We start from the raw sequence: 20,568 nt of genomic DNA, 5'->3' as shown, positions 1-20,568 counted from the left end.
TGGCATTTCTCTCATTAGCAGTTGAAACTGATACTTTACCATCAGCTCTCCTTGCATGTCCTTTTATTTTGGGGTGTAAGAAGAAACCCACAGTTAACTAAAAGTCACAGAGTTTTCAGAGTAACAAACAAACATAACTCTGGCATATCCTTTTTCTTCTCCATTACCTCCATGTTTATTTTTTATTTAATAAGTGTTTTGTCCCTCTCTGCTGGCGTGTAAAAATGGTTTGCCCAAGTGATGACTTAATTTTTGAGGATGGCCTTGTACATTTGTGCCTCTTTTTGAACACATTAAGAGAGGCCCCCTGTTTTCTGTTTATTTAATGATATCTGGAAGCTTTCAATAGGACACTGAAGGGGAATGTTGTTTGCTGTTTTCCATGTCAGGATACAATGACTGAAGTATGTATTGCAAATGTATTTATTTTAAAAGGCACAGTCTGAAAAATGCTTTTAGGATTATCTGTTTCTACATCCTCAGGCAGCTATTAATGCCAGCTAAAATCCCTTCCTGTTTATCACTAAGAAAAATTATCTCAGTTGATTTTATCTGCCTTACATTTTTGATTCAAAATGTCTTAAATGTGTTTAATGCTATGATTAGTTATATCCCTAGACCTTCAGGGTTTTTTTTTCAATAAAGTTCCATTAATCAGGCCATATTATCTTGATTTTTTTTCAGATGTATGCTCTCTAAACTTATATATGCAATATAGAAAAATCCAAGAGGGCAATATAAATATTGACTTTTCTAGTGAGCCTTAGTATCAAAATTAGTAAATTATATTAATGATAACCAGTACTAGCAGAAGTACACAATTAGAGGCCAAATTATTCTCAGGCCTGTATTTCATGCAAGGCAGTGGGGGAGATAAGTGCAAGGTGTCAAAAATGATGATTGAATTGCTACTGAATGAGGCAAAATATCACAGCAGGCCACTACCTTCTATTGAAGTGGCTTTCATTGAGGGCAGATTCTGGGCTCCAGTCCTTCTTCAGGATTATGTCCTTTGCCTGTCCCTGTCCCCTGAGCTGGACTGCAGCAAGTATCCAGCATTACTGGGCCTCTTAACTGTGAGCACTTTTCTTTTTTGATAGCACCTCTTATTTTGGTTTCATTAAGGTGCATTAATAGTGAATCTTTTATGAAACTGAAATGTTGGACTGTGTTTTTCCAGGATGAGTTTTTGGTAGATTGTTTTGAATTTGAGCACCAGCACAGACATAGGAGAGATTCCTTTGACTAAGACAATAAATGCTGCTGTCCCAGTTAGGATTATTGTCTGGCACAGGACTGTAGGATCATACACACACCTACATGCTCAAGCACACACTCCCTCAAGTGGAAATTATGCAGGAATGATCACATAGGAGCCTCCTCTCTGTGAAGCAGTAACTGTTCAAGCAAGTCCTGTTGGTGTCTCTGCTAACCCTACTGCATGGTTTGATCAGCATGAACCAGAGCCCAGGAAAGCAGTACATAACTTCCATAATTTCAAGTGCACTCATAGAAAACAGAATAGTGTGGTTCAGAATCTTTATATCTTTATAATAATGGCATTGACTTTTATGGTTGTATGTTACCTAAAGTTATTCTGACCTCAAGACTTTGTTTTAAGGATATCTGAATTATCCTAGAAATTATTGGACAGTGTTGCCTTAATATAAAATTATTGCTGTGAGGGTGACTAGTAGCAAATGCTCTCTTAATGTTAAGCTTTATTTGTTGATTTCAACTAAAACCCAGTAAAAAAATGCCTGAGTTTGTTTTGCTTCCCTTATTTTGAAACAAAGCTTTTCTTTGTTGAAAATCCTTCCCTGAAAGTTTGAATGCTTTGGCCCCAGTCTATTTATTGCTAGTTTATGAATATGTTCAAGGCATTAATTGCAGATATGTTATTTTGCATGTGTTCTATGATTGCTCTTTTCTTTTTTTTCTTTCCTTGGCCTGCATGTTTGCTGCTACAGGAACCTGCTTGGGAAATGAATGGCAACAGAACAACCTTCAGTCCTCTAACTAACACGGCGACTGGGCCTATGGGTAGTGTTTTAGCAAGCAATGGAACCTTTTCAGGCTACCTCAACCAGCAAGAGATCAGCTTTTCAAATAGCTCTTCCTACTCAAAGACTACCACAGTTAGATCTTCCATGTCCTCTCAGTGTGTGACTCCTGACATTTCACCTGCCAAGAGCACTCTAGGTTCCAAAGCCAGCCCTGCTGTGGCTGGTGGCAGTAGCCCTGCACACCAGCTGAGCCCTGCAAGGCAGTATAACAACCCCATTGGCCTTTACTCGGCAGAGACCCTGAGGGAAATGGCTGAGATGCAAAAATTGAGTCTCAACCGAAGGGCTTCGGAAGGTGGACTTCCTAGAGGGTAGGTAACATGGTAATATCTTTGATTATTTCAGTAAGTAACCAATTTGCTGAACAGTGATTATAATGGTACTTACCCTATTGTGCATTTGTCTGGCAATCAGGATTAAGGTCTGGATCAATCATGAAATTTTCCGGTAGCCCCCAAAACATACCCACTTTGCCATTACAGAACAAGTCCTAGTCTTTTGCATGTGCAGTGCAGCATGGTTTGGCAATAGTCAGCAGAGCTTGAGGGGGAGCACTAGGACTGAAGTAACTGTGATCATCTCAGGGCTGTGGCACTCAGCAGTTCCACCTAATGCATGGAGTCTCAGAGAACTAAGTATTGCTGTCCCACACCAGAGCAGCTGCTATAAACCACATCTGATCTTTGGTACTTTGCTAAAGAGAAATGCCTTTGACCAGCAAATCTGACATGCTCAGCTATGTCAGAGTGTCCTGCTGTAATACCTGCCTTAATGTATTGGCTTTCCTAGGCAAAATTAGTCAGAACTGCAAGATTTTGAATCCTCGGGTTTGAAGGCTGTCTCGCATCTGTTAGCTCTGGTGTTAACTTTGCTGTAACAAGGAATAATGATGTTGCCCAGATAGTTTGGTCCCATGCTGTCAAGGTTTTCCATATTACTGTATTGCAGAGCAACAGTTTTATCACTAGGTTTGTGAAGTGAGGAGCTTGGACTACAGTACCTGAGAAAAAAAACAGTGAGAAACAGGTTTTCCTAATTTTTCTGCCTTCATATATAAATTGGCAAACAAATCTGATTTTTTAGTTTGCTTATTTGTGTTTTGTTGGTTTTTTTTCTTAATGAAGATAAATGTTATCAATATGGGGAAAAGTGTATTTTCAACACTAGGGACTTGGCTATATAAGGAAAACCAGAAAATTCTGACAATCCAGTGGAGGTCTGATAATGAATGCATATCTTCAAGTACTTTCTATCCCTTTGCAGAAGCTCTTTGCAAAAGTAAAACCAAGAGGTTTTAAGTTGCAGCAACATAGGGATATTTTATCCTATTAAAAGAGCATATGTACCTGTTCTAGATGATTCAACAGTTTTAGATGATTCATTGCAACTCTCTTGAGCACTCGGCATTAACAGTCCTTACTGATTTATCTGAAAAAATTCCATCCTCCGTTTTCATACTGGATAATTAAGTAAAGCAATTACTGTTTAAAAGAAAACTATTTCAATTAGTAAGCAAGATCAGCAAAATGAACCTCAGAATACTTCTCTCTTAATTTACAGTTTTCTGAAGAATACCAATTCTTGTCTTATTTCAACATGCAGAGTTTCCTGGGAGTATATATTGCTGTCTCTTTCCCCACTATGTTCATAAGCCTCCTTAACACCTGCAGGGTGATGGGGCTGAATTTTGGATGGCTCAGGATTGTGACTGTTTGTTATCTGAATTACAACACAGCTGCATGCATCACTCACCAAAGTCAATCTGAGCCTTTCTATTCAGTTTGAAATTTTAGGGAATTGCTCTCTATCTGCCTTCACCATCTGTAACACTGATGAACAAACAAACAAAAAAAAATACCTTTATCCTGCAGCCCACGAACATTCTGAAAAGATGAAAGAGCCCAGAGGCACTAAATAAATGTGTCTTCTCAGGTGACTTCTCCAAGATTTAGAGAACTGTACATCTCTGTTGACATGCAGGGAAAATTCAGAGCTCAATAATGCTGCCACTCCCACTCTCTCTTGAGTGTTACCCATGAGGTAAGAAGCATCTTGCCTCCTGCACTGTGGAGAAAAATATGGAACCTGTAACTACTTTGGGACTTTGTGTCATCCATGATAATCTCAATCTCATGGTGGGTATATGTGAGAAAACGCACAAGAAGAGCTCTGTGAGCAGTGCAAAATCAGCTCTGGTCTTTGTTGGGAACATTGTTACCATGTAATACAACATGGTTGTGATATTGTGGTGCTCCAAAACAGAATTCATTGTGTGTTCACAAAAATGCACATAGCTGTATGGTAAAAGCTGTAAGAAAGTTCGAGCATGGGGAGTGATCTTAAGGTATGTTTCAGTTCTGTGTACTTTTCGCCAAATGATTTAGACTTAATTGTGTGAATTGCTGTTACAGGTTTAGCTAAATCCTTTGGAAAATCCAATCAAGAACCTGAAATTGATTTTGAGATTATTTCCTTGATCTGTGAAGAATGACAAAGCATCTGTTTCTCTGATACACTTTACATTAAAGCTTTATCTCTTTGGCCCAAGGTGAAAAATAAGATAGCCTGTTAGGAGTGTGGAACGTGATGTGCTGAAAGCTCTGGGGAGTATTAATAAATATGAACAGTGAGTCATAGTTTGTAACATGTGCATCTTTTTCATTCCAGTGTAAGTTATTTTTCACATTGTAGGTCAAGGGCAGTAAATACCTGTCCCACAAGTACATGCCAGGTGGCTTGGGTTACTGGCTTCTTACTGTGTGACCTCTGTGAGCAGCAAGCTGAGTGTTTCAGACATGCCCCTATATGGAATCAAACTAAAATAATGTGTGGCTCTGAACTGGGGGGAATTTTCTCATCACATACTGAACATTAGGAGAAACAAAGCTTTACTGGTTTTGAGGGAAGCTACAGGAACCTCTTCGTGTCTCAAAAATCTTTACTGAGATGTGACTGCTGAGCTGTTCTTAGCATGTGCACATAATGTTTCTTTTCTTTGAACATACTTTTATATTCCTCTAATTACGGTGTATTTTAGAGGGTTGGTTGTTCTACCTTTAAAATATTATTTTACATGTAAGGTAGATGCCTGGATGAGTCAGAAAATTATACCATTACATTTAGTTTTGTTGTAAAGGAGTGCCCAGCTGTTCTGCATAGACCTAAAATGGATATAGGGTCACTGAAATGCTTAAAGGCTATAGCTTGTTCCTAATATATCTCTACCAGTTCCTGTAACAGACTGATATATTTGGCTTAATATAAGGTTTATGAAGCTAGAAGAATATTTTCACATCTGAGAGTCTGGCCAGTAGCTGCAGAGGGTGAACTGTGATTGCTTTACCATGGAAATGCAGAGGCCCAATGCCTTTACTCCAGCTTTGGCTCATTAGAGTGCATTTGATCATGAAAAAGGCTGCTGGATGAGCCTAGGCAAAAGGATTGTTTGTAGGAATAAGCAGTAATATCAAAGGTTCTGTAAGGAAGAAGCAGGAGGAGCCAAATCTACTTGGAATGTCATTCTTAAGGGTATAACTTTGCTGTCTGGTATTTTGTATCAGTCCCAGATACAGAAATGTCACAGCAGCAAGTTGGAAGGCTCAGTGCCCACTTCTGTCAACAGCATTCCATGCAGCCAAGTAAGAAGAAAAGTTTATCAACTGACCCTGGACTTCTTCCTCTTTATTTTGCACAAAATATGATTGATTAGTCTTCAACCAAGAAAAGAGCAAAATGAGGGTATTCTAAGCTTTGAAAAAAATAAATTAAACAGACATCATAGGCCATTACTGCTATTTGTGCAACCACCATAAAGAGTTATTGGGAAGAGCACCCTAGTTCAGACTGAGCACACTCTGTTCTGCCCTCCCAGCTTTAGCCTGTGTTATGCTGCTTTGCAATTACTGTGCAAGTACCATCACTAGTTTATGCAGAGAAGCAGGAATGGAGCATGAACATACCTTTTATTCATACTGTGTACATACCAGATGGAGTAAAATATCCTGATATGGGTATCCCAAAAAACATAAAATGGATGGATTGCTTCATTCCCTGTGGAAAAAATTCAGAATTACTATTCCGAAGTTAATTGGCTTACACCACTCTTGGCATAATGTAGGTACAGTCATATCTAGGCCAATACTTTGTTATATAGGAAGGCATTTTCCTTAGTTTTAGATTTAAAACATCTACCAATATATTCTTTGGATCTTCTCCAGCATGTAAAAGACCTAAAAATCAGTCTTGCAAAACCAGCTCTGAGGGTGGCCTGAGGAGAACAGACTTCATCCCTGAATATTTAGTATCTGAGAGAAAAATATAGTCTTTACCACTCATTTGCTATTTTCAGATGAGAATATACGCTGCAAATCCTCCTTTCTTCCCTCTGCTCCCTCTTCCCTCCACTTTAGTGGTAGTATTTTTAAGGATGCACAGCAATAAAATCATGTTCAAGGGTCAGCCAAAATGCCATGGTACCCCACTAAGTCCTAGTGGATCAACTATAATCTCTGCATTTTTTCCCTTCTTAATCATGTTGGGGTTTTTAGGCATACATTTACTTTTTGTTCTTATTTGTAGATGGTCTGAGGAGAGCTGCACTTATCTTTTGTAAATACGTTTTCCCCTTTGCAGTCTACAAACTATTGACTTTTTCTGTGTGGTTGGTTTTGATGTTGTTTGTTCTCTTTCTCTTCTTCTAGGTCATAACCAACACCACTGCCAAGTTAGTATCACTTCTGTGTAGTGCCAGATATTTGTGTGACGCTGTATATGTGAAGATGTGTTTTCTGGGGTAGCATGATCCCCTGTGTTCCTGCTGTGTGTGCTTGCAAGTGCAAGTATTTTGTTAAACATGTGCTTGGTGTGGCAGGCGCCCTGTGCTGCCCCTGCTGTCCAGCAGTGCTCCCGCTTGGCGTTTCTTGGTGATGCTCTAATGCTGGGAATGGAGGTGGCACCTGAGCCTGCTCAGTTCTTCTCAAGGCTTTCAGGTGGTTTTGCTTCTACAGGCAGGTTTAAGTCCTCTTAAATCTTAAAGTCCTCTTCATTACTTCACCGTTTGAGCATTATCTGAGCCTTTTTTGGTGTATTATTAATAAAGTACTTTTAGCTCCAACATTAAGTTAATTTCCAAAGTCTGCTAAAATTCAAATTTAGGTTTGAATGAGATACTGACATGGAAAACAATCTACAGAGTGATTTACCTTGATAAATCTATTGCCCAAAAAAGAAATAACTATAGATTTGAAAATGTGATTGATCTTTATTTAGGAGAGTTCACAGACTCTTCAGTTTTGATCTTTTGTTTTCTAAGGGCAGAGGACTGTCTCTAAACTCTTACTTTTTCCTCTGAGTGAGTGTTGTCCATACATTGCTAGAGACTGAGTTAAATTGAGTATAAAATAAATAATTCTAATAGGTAAATGTCAAATTTAAACTGCCAATGCAAAGTTAGAAGTAGTAGAACACATCAAGTTGAAATAACATTTAATGCATATAATTTACACTGATCTGGCATTTTCTGTTGATTTCAATGAGGTGTGGGTGTGATGATGTAACTCCTTTGGAGTGAAAAATCCTAGCCAATTTACATCTATAATTATTCTGACAGGACTGTCTTAGAAAGCAGAAGTCACATTATAGGGGTATTTGTAGTCTTACTTGCTTTGGAATTTATTTTTCTTGATCATTTTCTGGCTTGGGACAAAGATGCCATTAATTTTCCAGAGGTGCTGTCTCTGCAGCCTTACCTCTGCCACTTTGTTCTAGAGCCCAGCACCCTTTACAAGCACTGATATATTCCAGAGTTATGAAGAGAACTCTGCAGTTGGAAATCTATACTTTTTCTCTGTTATTTTTATGGGAATCCTATTAACTTCAGTGGATGTTTTGCATTTGTATGTGTAATGTGACTAAAACCTCTTGAAAGACATCACTGAAACTTTTTAAAGACCACAAGTGAAAGCCCAAGTGACTCCTGCTGCTACCACAAGAGAAATTTAGGCTGTTCTGACACGAGTATCTTTGATTTCTGTAACTGACTGTGGAAACCAATTGCTTAGAACATTATTCTTTAAAGGCGGCATATTTAACCTCTGTCCTTTCCTTCACACAATTTTCTCAGATCTTGGGTTTAGAATCTCTTCTGTACTTCCAACAGTGTGAAAGAAAGAGAACACTAAATTCAAGATCTTGAGGACCTGTGTGCTTGTAATTATCATGTGATTGTTTAGGGTATTACAAAGAAAAGAGATATTGTTGTTGAAGTCAGGCATGTGCATGCTCAGTACAGAAACTTGCACGTCTCTGCACATCACCCCTCAACAGATGATGTCAGTGTAATTATGGAATTGTCAGGATTGATTAATAGTTAAGGGAGATGTATTTTAAATGGGAGAATGTCTCGTTAAAAAGATAATTTGCACTTTCTGAATGCATAATGCGGCTTCCCAGTTCCCTCCCTTAACATGTTGACATGTGCAACTGAAGGCTGTGGCTATAATGCAGCATGTGCACCTGTGTGTCTCTGTTCCTTGGGCATGTGGCTGTTGATGTTCTATCAAGGATTTGGAATGATATGTGACTGTATGTTTCTCTGTCCATCTGCAGTCAGGGCATCCCACCAAACAAAAGGCTGAAAACATAGTGGAATCCGCTGGCTGGTTTCAGAGGTGGCACAGCACCTGTGATAATCTCCAGATAATTAAGTCAGATGGCTGCCAGCCTTACTTGATTTTACCTTTTCCTCCATACTGAGTTGAGGATTCAGTTTTAATTTTCACCCTCTAGGGCTGCCCATGCTAAACAGGCACACTGTTGTGTGTGTAAAGAGAAAAACTTTGTATTAGCCAATGAACTTAAAGTCTAATGTCTTAAACTAAAAAGGAAAAATGTTCCAATCAAAGAGGATTACATTTTTAAACATTTCTTCTGCAGGGAGGGGATACAAACATTTCCAGCTTTTGGGTTCAGTTCTAAATGAAACATTTATAAAATACCCATTATTTCACAAGGGACAGAATTCCTAGTTTTGTCCAGTTTGGTGAGGGTGTGGGATCTCTCCTGCCATACTGCTGGCAGGAGAGTAAGAGCAGACTAGAGATTCACCTGATGTCCCAGAGGTTGAAGAAGAGCAGCCACTTCAGTGGCTGACAGCTGAGGTTTAGCTTTTTCATTGGAACTCTGGGCAGTGCTCAGTCCTAGGACTAGCATTATGTACAGCTCAGTCCTACAAGAAAACCAGCTGCTCTTTGGCTGTAGTCTGACATCAAACTGACTCATTCTGGTGTAATAGGAGCTTCAGCTAACTTGCTTTTGGGATTCAGTCTGTCAAGTGTAAAATTTTCCCTCATAAATGGAGTCACTGGAAACTAAGGCAGCAACTCTTCCAACTGCAGTTGACCTGTTGGTTGCAATGTAGGATATTTTGATCTGGGTCTGAGCATTTATCATGCTGTAGGAGCACTTCAGGCAGGCTGTGCAGAGATTTTGGGAAGATTTAGTCTTTGGGAGGAAAGCCTTGAAGATTAAAAGGTGCAAGTACGAAATTTCACTATGATTGATAACCCAGACAGAAAGTACTGAAACCTTCTAAATAATAGATGACCTGATATCTGTTCACTCCACTGCACTTTCTAGACCTAAGACCCATCCATGAATGCATGGAGGAAAAAAGTGGGAATTCTCTGCAGTGTTTATTACATGTACATTCCATGGGCATGTATATATACATGTGCATGTTTGTATATACTTAGATGTATACATGCATGTAACAACAGATTTTTAGTATATGTAAGTATCACATAAATACTTAGGTATTTTTTGTGATATTTTAATACAATGACAGCTATTTCACCTTTTTCCTCCTTTTTATGCATCATAAGGCAACACAAAAATGTCATCCATTAGCACAACCATCTTTTCACTGTGGCTTGGTACTTATGTTGTCCTCTCTCTGATGAAAAGCTTTGGTGGTGAGATGCCATGAACAGACGTGCACACCCCTCTCTTGATGGTGCTTCCCTCACTTAACTTTCACGCCTCTCTCCTTTCTTCCCTTCCCTGTGGAACCTCACTCTTGCATAACCCAGCACGGACTTCACGGAGCGTTTCAACCCCAATGTCCTGAAGGACTCTGCCCTGTCTACACACAAACCCATTGAGGTGAAGGGCCTTGGCGGCAAGGCTACCATAATTCACGCCCAGTATAACACCCCGATCAGCATGTATTCCCAGGATGCTATCATGGATGCAATTGCAGGCCAGGCACAAGCCCAGGGTGGAGAATTTGCTGGGTAAGGTTATTTCCTTCTGTGGAATGCTCTTTCTCTGCATGGTGCTTGTAACATCCCTACCTGCATGACACATTTGCTCTTCCAGGACTCCTTCCCTGGAGTATAATACACATTAAAAAAGGCATATCAGTCCTAGACAGTTCAAAATAACTTCCATGTTTTGAAGTTAAAAGGATGGATTGCTAGAAAATCAATGGTTTGTTGTTGGAAGGGATGCTACAGATCATTTAGTTCCAACCCCCCTGCGATGGTCAGGGATCCCTTAATCTAACTTAGCTTTTTTGGTATTCCTCCTAGAGCTTGTAAACCCCGCAAAAATACTTCTATTGCTCTGTATATGACATGGGATGGCTTTTCATTTCTGATGACCATGATTTATAATAGACATTGTTTTATGCATAGCTCAGAAAGGACAGAAAAGGAGGGTGGAATTATTATTGAGATATGAAGAATACAAAATATATAGCACTGGCTACTGGTTTACTCTTCAGAACGGAGTGTTTTGCTGCATTTTCCCTGTCCCTATTTTACATACATGTGTTTTACATATATCCTTTGGACTATGGCAAAATCCACTGATCTTTAATAACTCTGCTTTTCCAATGCATGTTTCTGGAAATCTTATCTGATTAACTCATCCAGAGTTGTAATAACTTAGATTATATGTGCGATGAATGTAGCCAGGTTTCTCTCCGACTGGGAGTCTTTCTACCTAAAACAGAACTTGCCTTCTTTCATATGACACCAAAATATAGGTATAGCAACACACTTTAACATAGTTTCTTTTCCAGATGCTAGCTTCAGGCTTATTCAAAATGAGAATGGTTTATGTATTTGCTTGTGCTCCCTTTTACTGGCCATTTTTCTCTCTTTTGTTTATAATTATTTTTCTTTTCTGCTAACTTTTTGCACCAATATTGTTGTTCATCACAGCTCTCCCTCATGGTGGATCACAAGCAATATCTTTAGTTGGTTTTGGCCATGACTCAGTGAATCTCCACAGGTGTTGAGTGGACTTATATTTCCAATTAGTGAAGTACAAAGAAAGAAGTTCCTTTGTGTTCTTCATAAAGGCTCATGTCCTTCATAGGCATGGATTATATAAGTCTTTTTATGATACACTGGCACTTTCTACTAAATGCTGTAGCATTATATGATGCAAATAGTAATGTTTAAATGTTTACCTATTTAAATGATCAGATGATTAAAAAGTTACTGTTGAATACGTGGATCCTTTCCATTTTATAAGTTTTCTTTAGTTTCCTCTGTGGTACTCTGAACTTTAATTTGCAGTGGAAACCAAGATATTCTTTAGCTTGCTTAATCAATCAAGTCTGAGATAAGATTATGCTTAATGCAGAAGTACTTGTATGAGAAGCAGACCAAATTGTGTGCTGATTCATTTTGTCTCAGTTATCAGCCTCTAGTTTTGTCTCAGTTCTTAATTAATGATCTTTGTGCTTTTCATTTGTCCCCAAGTGTCTGTATAATGGTAAGCACACTCAGACTGCACATCTAAAGGGCAGACAGTAGTTGGAAACACTGTTTACTTATTTTATCAATGATGAAGGACAGACAGGCTTAATAATTCATTTTCTAATCTGACCATTTGAAATCAGTGATGTTGTAATTTCATGAGATCAGAGTCAGGCTCTTGTCACTTAGAAAATAAGCCACACTTACTGGATCACCATGGAAAACATAAAAAGCACAGAATTATTCATACTGCAGTTACTCAGTCTTCATGCTGAAACTTAAAGGTAGAAAATTTTCAATGCCCTGACTTTATCTTTTCCTACTCTGATTTTGTTTTGTTTTGTTTTAATTAATCTTGCTAAACCAAGAACCAAGAGTTAGTTGGCTGCAGTAAAACCATATGAACAGCACATTTTGAGTGCATTTCTGTCAAGCCACTTCTAAATTCCATTGTGTGGTTTTAGGCAAATCCACAAGTTGTATAAAGACATAAATCCAGCACCTTTATCAGGAATAAGATTTGACAGTTAAAGTAGCAAAATCAATAATGTGATTGTACAAACTAAAGTCTTGTGTGTCCTCTACAATAAGTCAACTTGGCTGGCTATTTACGAGTCTACATGAACTTTTATTTGTTGGGTTGTGAGGTTTTTACCTCTTAGAGCTTTTTTTAAATAGCTGGAATCAGTCTAATATCTGATGTCACAACGTTTTGTTGTATGTCTACAGGGGTAGAACGCTGCATTGTTCCTAAGTTTTTACCTAATACCTACTTAAATCTCAATAATGACTCCAGGAAGTGATTCATGTAGTAAACCATAGTTTATCATGAACTCTGAAAAGATAAAATTCTGTTGCTACTTATTCAGAGAGGTTTGACTGTCTCTAAAGCTTGTTTTAATGTTAAGAATGCATGACTTAGATGATGATGTGAAAAGGATAATAATTTTTATTGACCCCTACTAAAATACCTTAGGCTCCAGTATGAAAACCCCCAACAGCTCTAACCCATTTGGGAAGAATTTTTTTTTCAGTAGCATCAATTCAAAGTAATATGCTTAAAGATGCATGATATTTCTGCACATCCACACCCAGATGGAAAGAAATTAAATTACAAAGAGGTATAACAGAGGTATTAACATGGTTATGTGCATCTTTAGGCTGTCTGTAAGAATCAACTGTCACATTTAGGTTTATGAAATGCTCATAATCAGCGATGCACTCTATTTTACACTTCTCTGCTGAGTGGCTTGTATGTCCTAGTTACTCATCCACAATATCATTATGAATTTAAAAAAAGAAAAAGGCCTGTTGAATTAAAGACAGAGTTGGAAATACTCCAATGTATTACATTAATTTAGTTCAATTTATATGAGCATGTTTCACTCTGCTGGGGAGGTTAATTCACCAAGCTCCATTTCCTGCCTTAATCATCTACCATAAGGATATTAATATGTCATATTAATGCCACACATCGCTACTGTGAAATTTGTGGTCCAGCCTCCAGCTCTAGTTTTTTAATAATGCTTGAGTTAATGGCATATCTATACATAAACGTTTAAACTGCTTTTTTGTGCATTGGTCATAATAAAAGAAGAAAGCATTTCAGCTAGAGGATTTAAACAGAGGAGTTTGAAGCATCTGTGCCTTGCACACTGCTGTTGCCACAGTGGTCCATGGTTGAAATCAGCAGCACTGTCTATCCAGTGGTTTATTATCCATTCTACAGCTGGGAAATTTGCTATCTCATACAGCAGGTTTTTAAGCTTCAGCAAGTTTAAAACGTCCAAGTGGGGATATAAAGTTAACTGTTGGCCCAAATCAGGCAGTCACCTATGGCAGCCATGCAGGACCAGGTTCTGGGTGTGAAGCACCCTGAAGTGCCTCTGAGGACTTGGAAACAGGGTCACTTTTTGGGGAGCATTAAAAACACCCTTTACAGTGACAAATTTCAGCATGGCCAAGTGTCAGAAGCAGCAGCAGAACAGTCCCAAGGATGTTGCTGACTTACTGTTGGTATTACAGAGAATCTCTTTTCCATCCAAAGACTATTCCTGATGAAGGCAGCAGGAGGCAGAACTCACTGCAGCACCTTTTTTGCTGCCTCAGCAAGCCCTTCAGCCATGTGTGATGGGCTAGAAGAGGAGGACTGCTGCTCTCTCCCATCTTCCATCTAAAGAAGGCTATGGCACCACTTTGTCCATTGGTGCACTCAGGAGCAGCACTAAGGGAAGCCACTGATAGTACACCCTTCCCAAAATTAACAAGTCTGCATTGTGCCTTCTGTACCTGCTAGTGTTTGGATATTGTAAGGATTGTAGTCTAGGAAACATGAGCTAAAAAAAGGAGCTGGAAAATGCTGCTTCCTCCTACAGGCCATCTTTCACATGGAGAGTCTTTTTTGCATAACTTGTTTGTTTTGTGGCAGAGCTTGAACTGAAGAGTCAAGTTTTTCTCTAAAATCACCTTTCTAAGCTGTGCTCCATCCCACAGCTGATTGTGCTGAAACACACAAAAAAATTAACTAGGGTTTGTACTTTGGTGGGTCCTCAAGAAAGTGAGAATTTTGCATATATGGGGGTTTTGAAGAGCATAAATTCATACTATGATATGCAAATCCATCAAACCAGTGTATATTACACAGTGCTGAAGGAGTGTGTCAGCTGGGAAATACTGCTATTTAAAGCACTACCTGCTAACATTTTTCATCACACTATATGTAGGATGTCAGACATACTTCCTGGCTTTTTCATGATTCCTCTCAGGCTTTCAAATCACAGACCTAACTTTTCTCTGCACAGTGGTATCCCAGAAAGCACTAACTTCAAGCCTCAACCAAGGAACGAACTGTTGGACTAAATGGCCCTTATTTTTAACAGAACTCTTTCTCAGTTTTCATGAAGCTGAGCTTGCTGCTTGCAAAGCTCTTTATGGAATAGCATAAAGCTGTTACAATAAATCACTTACTTCAAAAATAGACTTGTATTGGAGCCAAGTTGCTCCAAGCACACGTCATCCCCTCAGTGTATATTTCTGCAGCTCTGTTAATAGTTAATTTTAATTCTGCTATGCAGAAGTTATTTTCACTGGGGGGAAAAAAAAAGCTATTAAGTTACTAAGCCTGTTTCTAAATCATAAATCAAAGAGAGATTACCTCACTTTATGATTTCTGTATCATAAATCAAAGAGAGATTACCTCACTTGTGCTATAGACCTTTGTGGCTTTGATTTTAGGTGTGCTCAATTGGATATATCACTTTCCTAGGTGATTAAGCATGTTGTAAGACCCTCCATCCTGTCATTAAAGATTTCAGATACTACTTATATATGCAAGTCTTGGGTACAAGTCTAGACTTCTTGTGCTTCACATGCTTAGTAGACAATGAATCCAGACTTATGGCAGATGGAAGTTTAATTCAGTTTGAAAAAGAATCATCTCTAGAAAAAGCTATAAAAGCTTACTACATTATTTTTATAATGAAATATGGGTTTTATTTCTAATTGCAACCTTAAGGTACACTGGCCCAACACTGTAATTTAAAGACAATATAAAACAGTATCAACATGATATCATTTTTATAAGAAAAAATATGGAACAAAAATGCTCAGAGAAATAAATGGGCTTGAGTGCTTGCATTGGCTGAGGAATCATGAACAGGTATTTCCAAGCAGATTTGAATGATAACAGGCCTTTTCAGAGATAGAATGAGTTATAACATAAAATTGATCCATGTATCATTTTAAGTGATAATTTCAAAGCCACGTTGGGGATGGATGGGTGAGAAACTGAGACCGGAGAGCTGCTTCCAACAATTTCCTTTCTGAATTCCAGTACCCTCCCTCTTAAGGATCCTCACGTAGACAGTGCCTCCCCGGTGTATCAGGCTGTGCTTAAAACTCAGAACAAGCCTGAGGATGAAAGCGAGGACTGGAGCCGCCGCTCTGCCAACCTGCAGTCCAAGTCCTTTCGCATCCTTGCTCAGATGACTGGAACTGAGTACAGTAAGTTAAATGACAACACATTCCCCTCCTTCTGATTTTAGGTTCATGTCTTTCTTTTTTGCACTGGTATTGACCACTGATACTCAGGGAAGACTCATATCCAGGCTCACGTAGTTGTCAGCGAGGGTGAAGATCCTGGATGGAACTTGAGGGAACTCAGAAATCAAAGTGAGCAATCTCACCTTATGCTTTATGAGGAAAATTCTTTGATCTGCCAGGGGTCTCACAATAAAAGTAAAACAGATTGTACGGTAAAAGAGCATTTGGGATCCCATTGTTATTCCTACTTACAAATCAAGTCTATGCTGTGCAAGCTTTGGGTTTCCTGCAGCCTAGACATACAGAGCTGTCCATTCTTTAGACAAAAATGATAATCAAATCATATCTTCTGTAACAGTCTTTTATAAAAGTGATTTCAGGAGATCAAAAAAAATCATGGACCATCGTTTGTATGGAATCTGTGGCTCTATCAGCCCCGTTATCTAAACCTTGATCTGATATGAATGTCACGGAGCTTTAACTTTGTTGCTTGTTGTCTATGGAGATGTTTTTATGGCTGCCTGGTACTCTCAGCTCACAGGTGGTTTCTGATCTAGATAGAAGGAAGATCAGGGCCTTTGCCCCAACAGGGGAAAATACTTAGTGTTTCTTTCTTCCATTAATCTGCTGCTGCTGCTGCTGCCTCTCCTGCTTTCTGTACAAAACAGCAGGATCTCTCTGTAGAACCATTGCCTACAGCTGTGAAACATTGCTAGTAATGAACAGGAAAGGAGTTGTAATAGCTACTTTGCTCCTAACATCATCCTTCCTGTCCCTGGGGAACTGCTCCTCTTCATGATGTGCTTACAAATCCCACTGCTGCAAAGTCAGTGTGAATGCACCTTTAGATAGGCTTTTGATAAGTTTCTAAAGAATTTATAGTATCATAAAGCCAATGCCTTTCTTTCTGTTTTTTCACTGAAACATTTTTTTCTACAGTGCAAGACCCAGATGAAGAAGCCCTGAGGAGGTCAAGGTAGGCAACCCCCTGTGAAAAATACAGCTTTTTTTCTTCCTGATAACTCAATAATGTTTTAAAATTGCATTAATATGAACTTCCTTTATTATCTTTTTGTCCTAAAACGTTCTAATACATTTACTTAAAAATCACTAAAATTAAAAAGCTATAATTGAGAGGCATTTGAATGAGAAGGGTAACAAATTAGCATGTTTTTAGGAAAAACACTGCAAAATTCCTGAAGTGTGTGTTCAAATCTGAAAGCTCTCTGGTCATGCAACTTTCCTGCACTTTGCTGGTTGTGTGAATGCAATGAGTTCTAAGCCCTGTGTAACTACTTGATTGTGTAAGTGGATAAAAATACATAATGTTGTGATAGCACTGAAATTTGTGAGCAATTTATTTGGATGACCCTCTGACTGATATTTGATTCTCCTTAAATGATACAGTAAAGGAATTATTTCCATACATACCCATAATCATTAGCTTACATTTTGTTTGGAATAAATATGACCTAAATTTATGCAATATGGAAGCACAGGACTGCTTTTGCTAATGGATGAATGTATTTGTCTCATATGATGTATCAAAAACATTGAAAAAGTGGAATGTTCAAAGGTATAATATGGAATTAAAGATTTATCATCATCCTGCATAGCCAGGAAATAGATGTATTAAACATTCTTATGTTGAGCTTAAAAACTGCAGTTGAATCAGGAGCATCCTGCATGCAAGCCTTACTTTCTCTTTGCATACTTCAAATCCCTGTTTCACATTAGCTGCTCTAAGCCGCCGGCTGGGTTTGTGATGTGTTTGGTACTCAATCCACCTCCTCTTCTTTTTCTTTTTCTATTTTATTTTTTTACTGCCGTGTGGCTTCTTTAAAGGTTCTGAGCTTTTGATCACAGTGCAGGTTACAAATGTTGAATGAGTGAGAAAGATATCTGCTGTCTTCCCTGTGAGAATACAAGAATGCTTTCAGTTGGTGTTTGCTATAAACCTTCCGCTGCAGTTCACCCAAGTTCATGGCTGGCTGCCCGAACATCAGCCTTGACATTATAGCCCTCAGGGATTTATTTCTTCCCTCAAATGTGCAGGCCTAATTCTCATTACATGTATTGTGCATTATCTGTTTTGATGTAATAGCACACGTCCAAATCCTTATTATGATGGGATTTAAAGCATTGTGCTGAACTTAACTGTGCCCCATTCATATCTGAGAGTAATATTTTGTTTTAAAGAAATGATCTCTCTAGGTGTAGTCTGTGGCTTTGGAAAATACTAGATGTCGGAAACTTTACATGGATTTAGATATGTTGACAATAATTATCTGGTAACACATCAACATTTGTAAATTGCACATTCTATCTAGTGTAACTCCAGATACGTGACTATATACACTGTGTTTTGCACATTTTCTGCAGTTTTGAGGTGTCCCTGAGTTGTCAGGTTTTTTCTCCAGGACAGTTCTGGTTATGTTTAGGCACAGCTGAACAGGTTTAAGGTATGCATTGATAGTAGAGGCATAAGGGAGCATATATAGGTAGTTACACAGGTAAAGTGCCACTGGTGTGAGCTCTGGTGCTGGGAATAAAATGGGATCTCCTTCCTATCCCACTGGCCGTGCTGGCACCATCTGGGTGCTTGATACCCACCTCAAACATTGCACACCCTCCACTGGAGATCTGGCAGCAGGGCCCTGGCTGTGTAGGCAGCCATCACTGTGGCCTCAGGCAGGCTGTGAGCCATCTCTCTCTGGTGCTTTCTCTTGTCTCTGTGTCAGCTCCTCAGTGTAGCCAGCAGCAATTGCATGGAATGGTGATCAGGTTTCTTCCAAACACTTGCCAGTGTGGGGAGGAAAGATGTAGCTTATTTTTGACAGAACTGTTTTCCATAAAATTAGTCACTTTTAGATTGCTCCTTCCAGCTTCATGACGTATGTTCTGAACAAAACCCATAAACTTGGGAATTTTCGGGTGGCAGAGTATTCCTATCAGTTAATATTAATGAGTGTGTTGCGTGACTGTCCTTTGCTCATGCTACTGCTATTTTGAAGGCTCACATAAGGTATAACTTGCTATGAAAACTTTTAATTTTTGGTGTGATAATTGTTATGGAATATTTTCTGGAGAGATGGGATCCATTTCAAGCCAAACAGATATTTCTGAATACCTGTTCCTTGAATGGAGGGGTAATATCTTGGAAGCAGAAAGAGAGTTCTTAAATTACATGTCAGACCCATTGTAGCTAGTACATTCTGGTGCAACTGGAAAAAAAAATGCCATCCGGAAGTTTCAGCTAGAAATAATTTAATTATTTTAAGATTATTTAATTTAAATAATCTTAATTACCAAAAAGCATAAAAAATAGTTTGAGAAGTCATACATCAAGACTCCTCCTTTAGGACTGTTGCTTGCTTGACACTGTGTTATTAGGAACAAAAAATTTAGAAATATCAGTGAACTTGTTGGCATTTACTCTGTTTATTGTTTCATGCTTTCCTCAGCCTGAGGAGTAAAACCAGCCCAGTCTGCTCCTTTCTGTTTGGCTGGTTTCACTCTCGAGTTCCACTGCATTAACACAATTAATTGTCTTGTGTTTTGAGTGTAAATAATGAGGAAAAAATGACCTTGTTTGCAATGACTCCAAAAAGTTTTGCAAATAACAAGAACATTTTATTTTTCATTCTGTTTGATATACTTCTCCTTGACTGTGCTATCACCTCACATCCTCCTTATTCCCCTTTTTATGTACAAAAGCTGAATTTAAATGACAGACCAGCTAGAAAAGATTAAATCCTGAGAGGTGCTGTACATGGTTTGAGCACCTCAGTGTGCAGTCAGGGAGGGCAGGAGTTGGCCAATACTTCACAGGACTGTGCTTTGAAAATCCCCTGTTGTTCTACTTTGTGACACAAATGAAATATTTAACACTAATATTCACTAATTCTGAGGAAGCTATAGACAAGTACTACTGAAACTTGGGGTTGATGGTCCTTGCAGGAAGGACAGTAGGTTATATATGGGCTGACCTAGGTGGTAGAGAATGGAAAATATTTGCATTCATTTTGCACTTTTATGAGTTAACTTTCAGTGACTGCTCGGTTGTGTGAGAGGAAGGGAAAAGCCAAGAGAAACTGCTGGGAGGAAAACAACAGGATTACACTGCGTTTCTAGCAAAAGCAGCCCTGTAATACCAAGCACAAGTCACAGAATAAGAAGTTATATCAAGTTACTTCTCAGAAATAAACAACTGCAAAATCTTTCACATATGGTTCAAAAAGCATCACCCAGCCTTCACAGTGCTGATTTTAAAGCTGAGGAAAATATCCAAATAAATTGCCATTGCCCTATTTGTAAGGCAGGGGAGTGGTAGCCATGGTCCCTAACCCCTTTCTTTCTCCCTCCTTTCTTTCTTCTGTGTATGTGTGTCTCTCTCTGTCTCTGTCTCTCTCTCTTTCTTCATGCCACAGGGAGAGGTTTGAAACGGAACGTAACAGCCCACGCTTTGCCAAATTGCGCAACTGGCATCACGGCCTGTCCGCGCAGCTCCTTAATGTTAAAAGCTAAAAGCCCCCAGTCAGAGGGCAAACCCACGGGACAGAGTTACAGTAACACATTAACTGCTGTCCTGAGTTAGAGCCTGAGCGTGTCACACATGCAAACATGTACTGCTAGGCAGTAGGTTTCTGTTGTTAGCCTCTTAGCCATTCACTGTCACCAAAAGTGAAATCATG

The 20,568-nt window shown here is 38.9% G+C and overlaps 1 protein-coding gene across 13 annotated transcripts in view; it reads left to right on the top strand.

Moving 5' to 3' along the window:
* Nucleotides 1-20,568, top strand: part of LDB3 (LIM domain binding 3) — a 110,245-nt gene that overhangs the window by 49,885 nt on the left and 39,792 nt on the right. For 10 of the 13 annotated variants that reach the window (XM_085064145.1, XM_085064146.1, XM_085064149.1 and 7 more), the window contains 3 exons: nucleotides 1,971-2,377; nucleotides 15,666-15,835; nucleotides 16,814-16,850. In XM_085064145.1, coding sequence (XP_084920271.1) covers nucleotides 1,971-2,377; nucleotides 15,666-15,835; nucleotides 16,814-16,850 — 614 coding nt within the window. Of the gene's footprint in view, nucleotides 1-1,970; nucleotides 2,378-6,766; nucleotides 6,790-10,153; nucleotides 10,358-15,665; nucleotides 15,836-16,813; nucleotides 16,851-20,568 lie in introns of all 13 variants that reach the window. The other 3 variants (XM_085064152.1, XM_085064155.1, XM_085064158.1) reach the window with 3 other exon arrangements.

Source organism: Lichenostomus cassidix, chromosome 6 (assembly GCF_008360975.1).
Source record: "Lichenostomus cassidix isolate B80296 chromosome 6, HeHo_3.0, whole genome shotgun sequence".
Taxonomy (NCBI): Eukaryota; Metazoa; Chordata; class Aves; order Passeriformes; family Meliphagidae; genus Lichenostomus; species Lichenostomus cassidix.
This window is presented reverse-complemented; position numbering and strand designations above follow the sequence as displayed.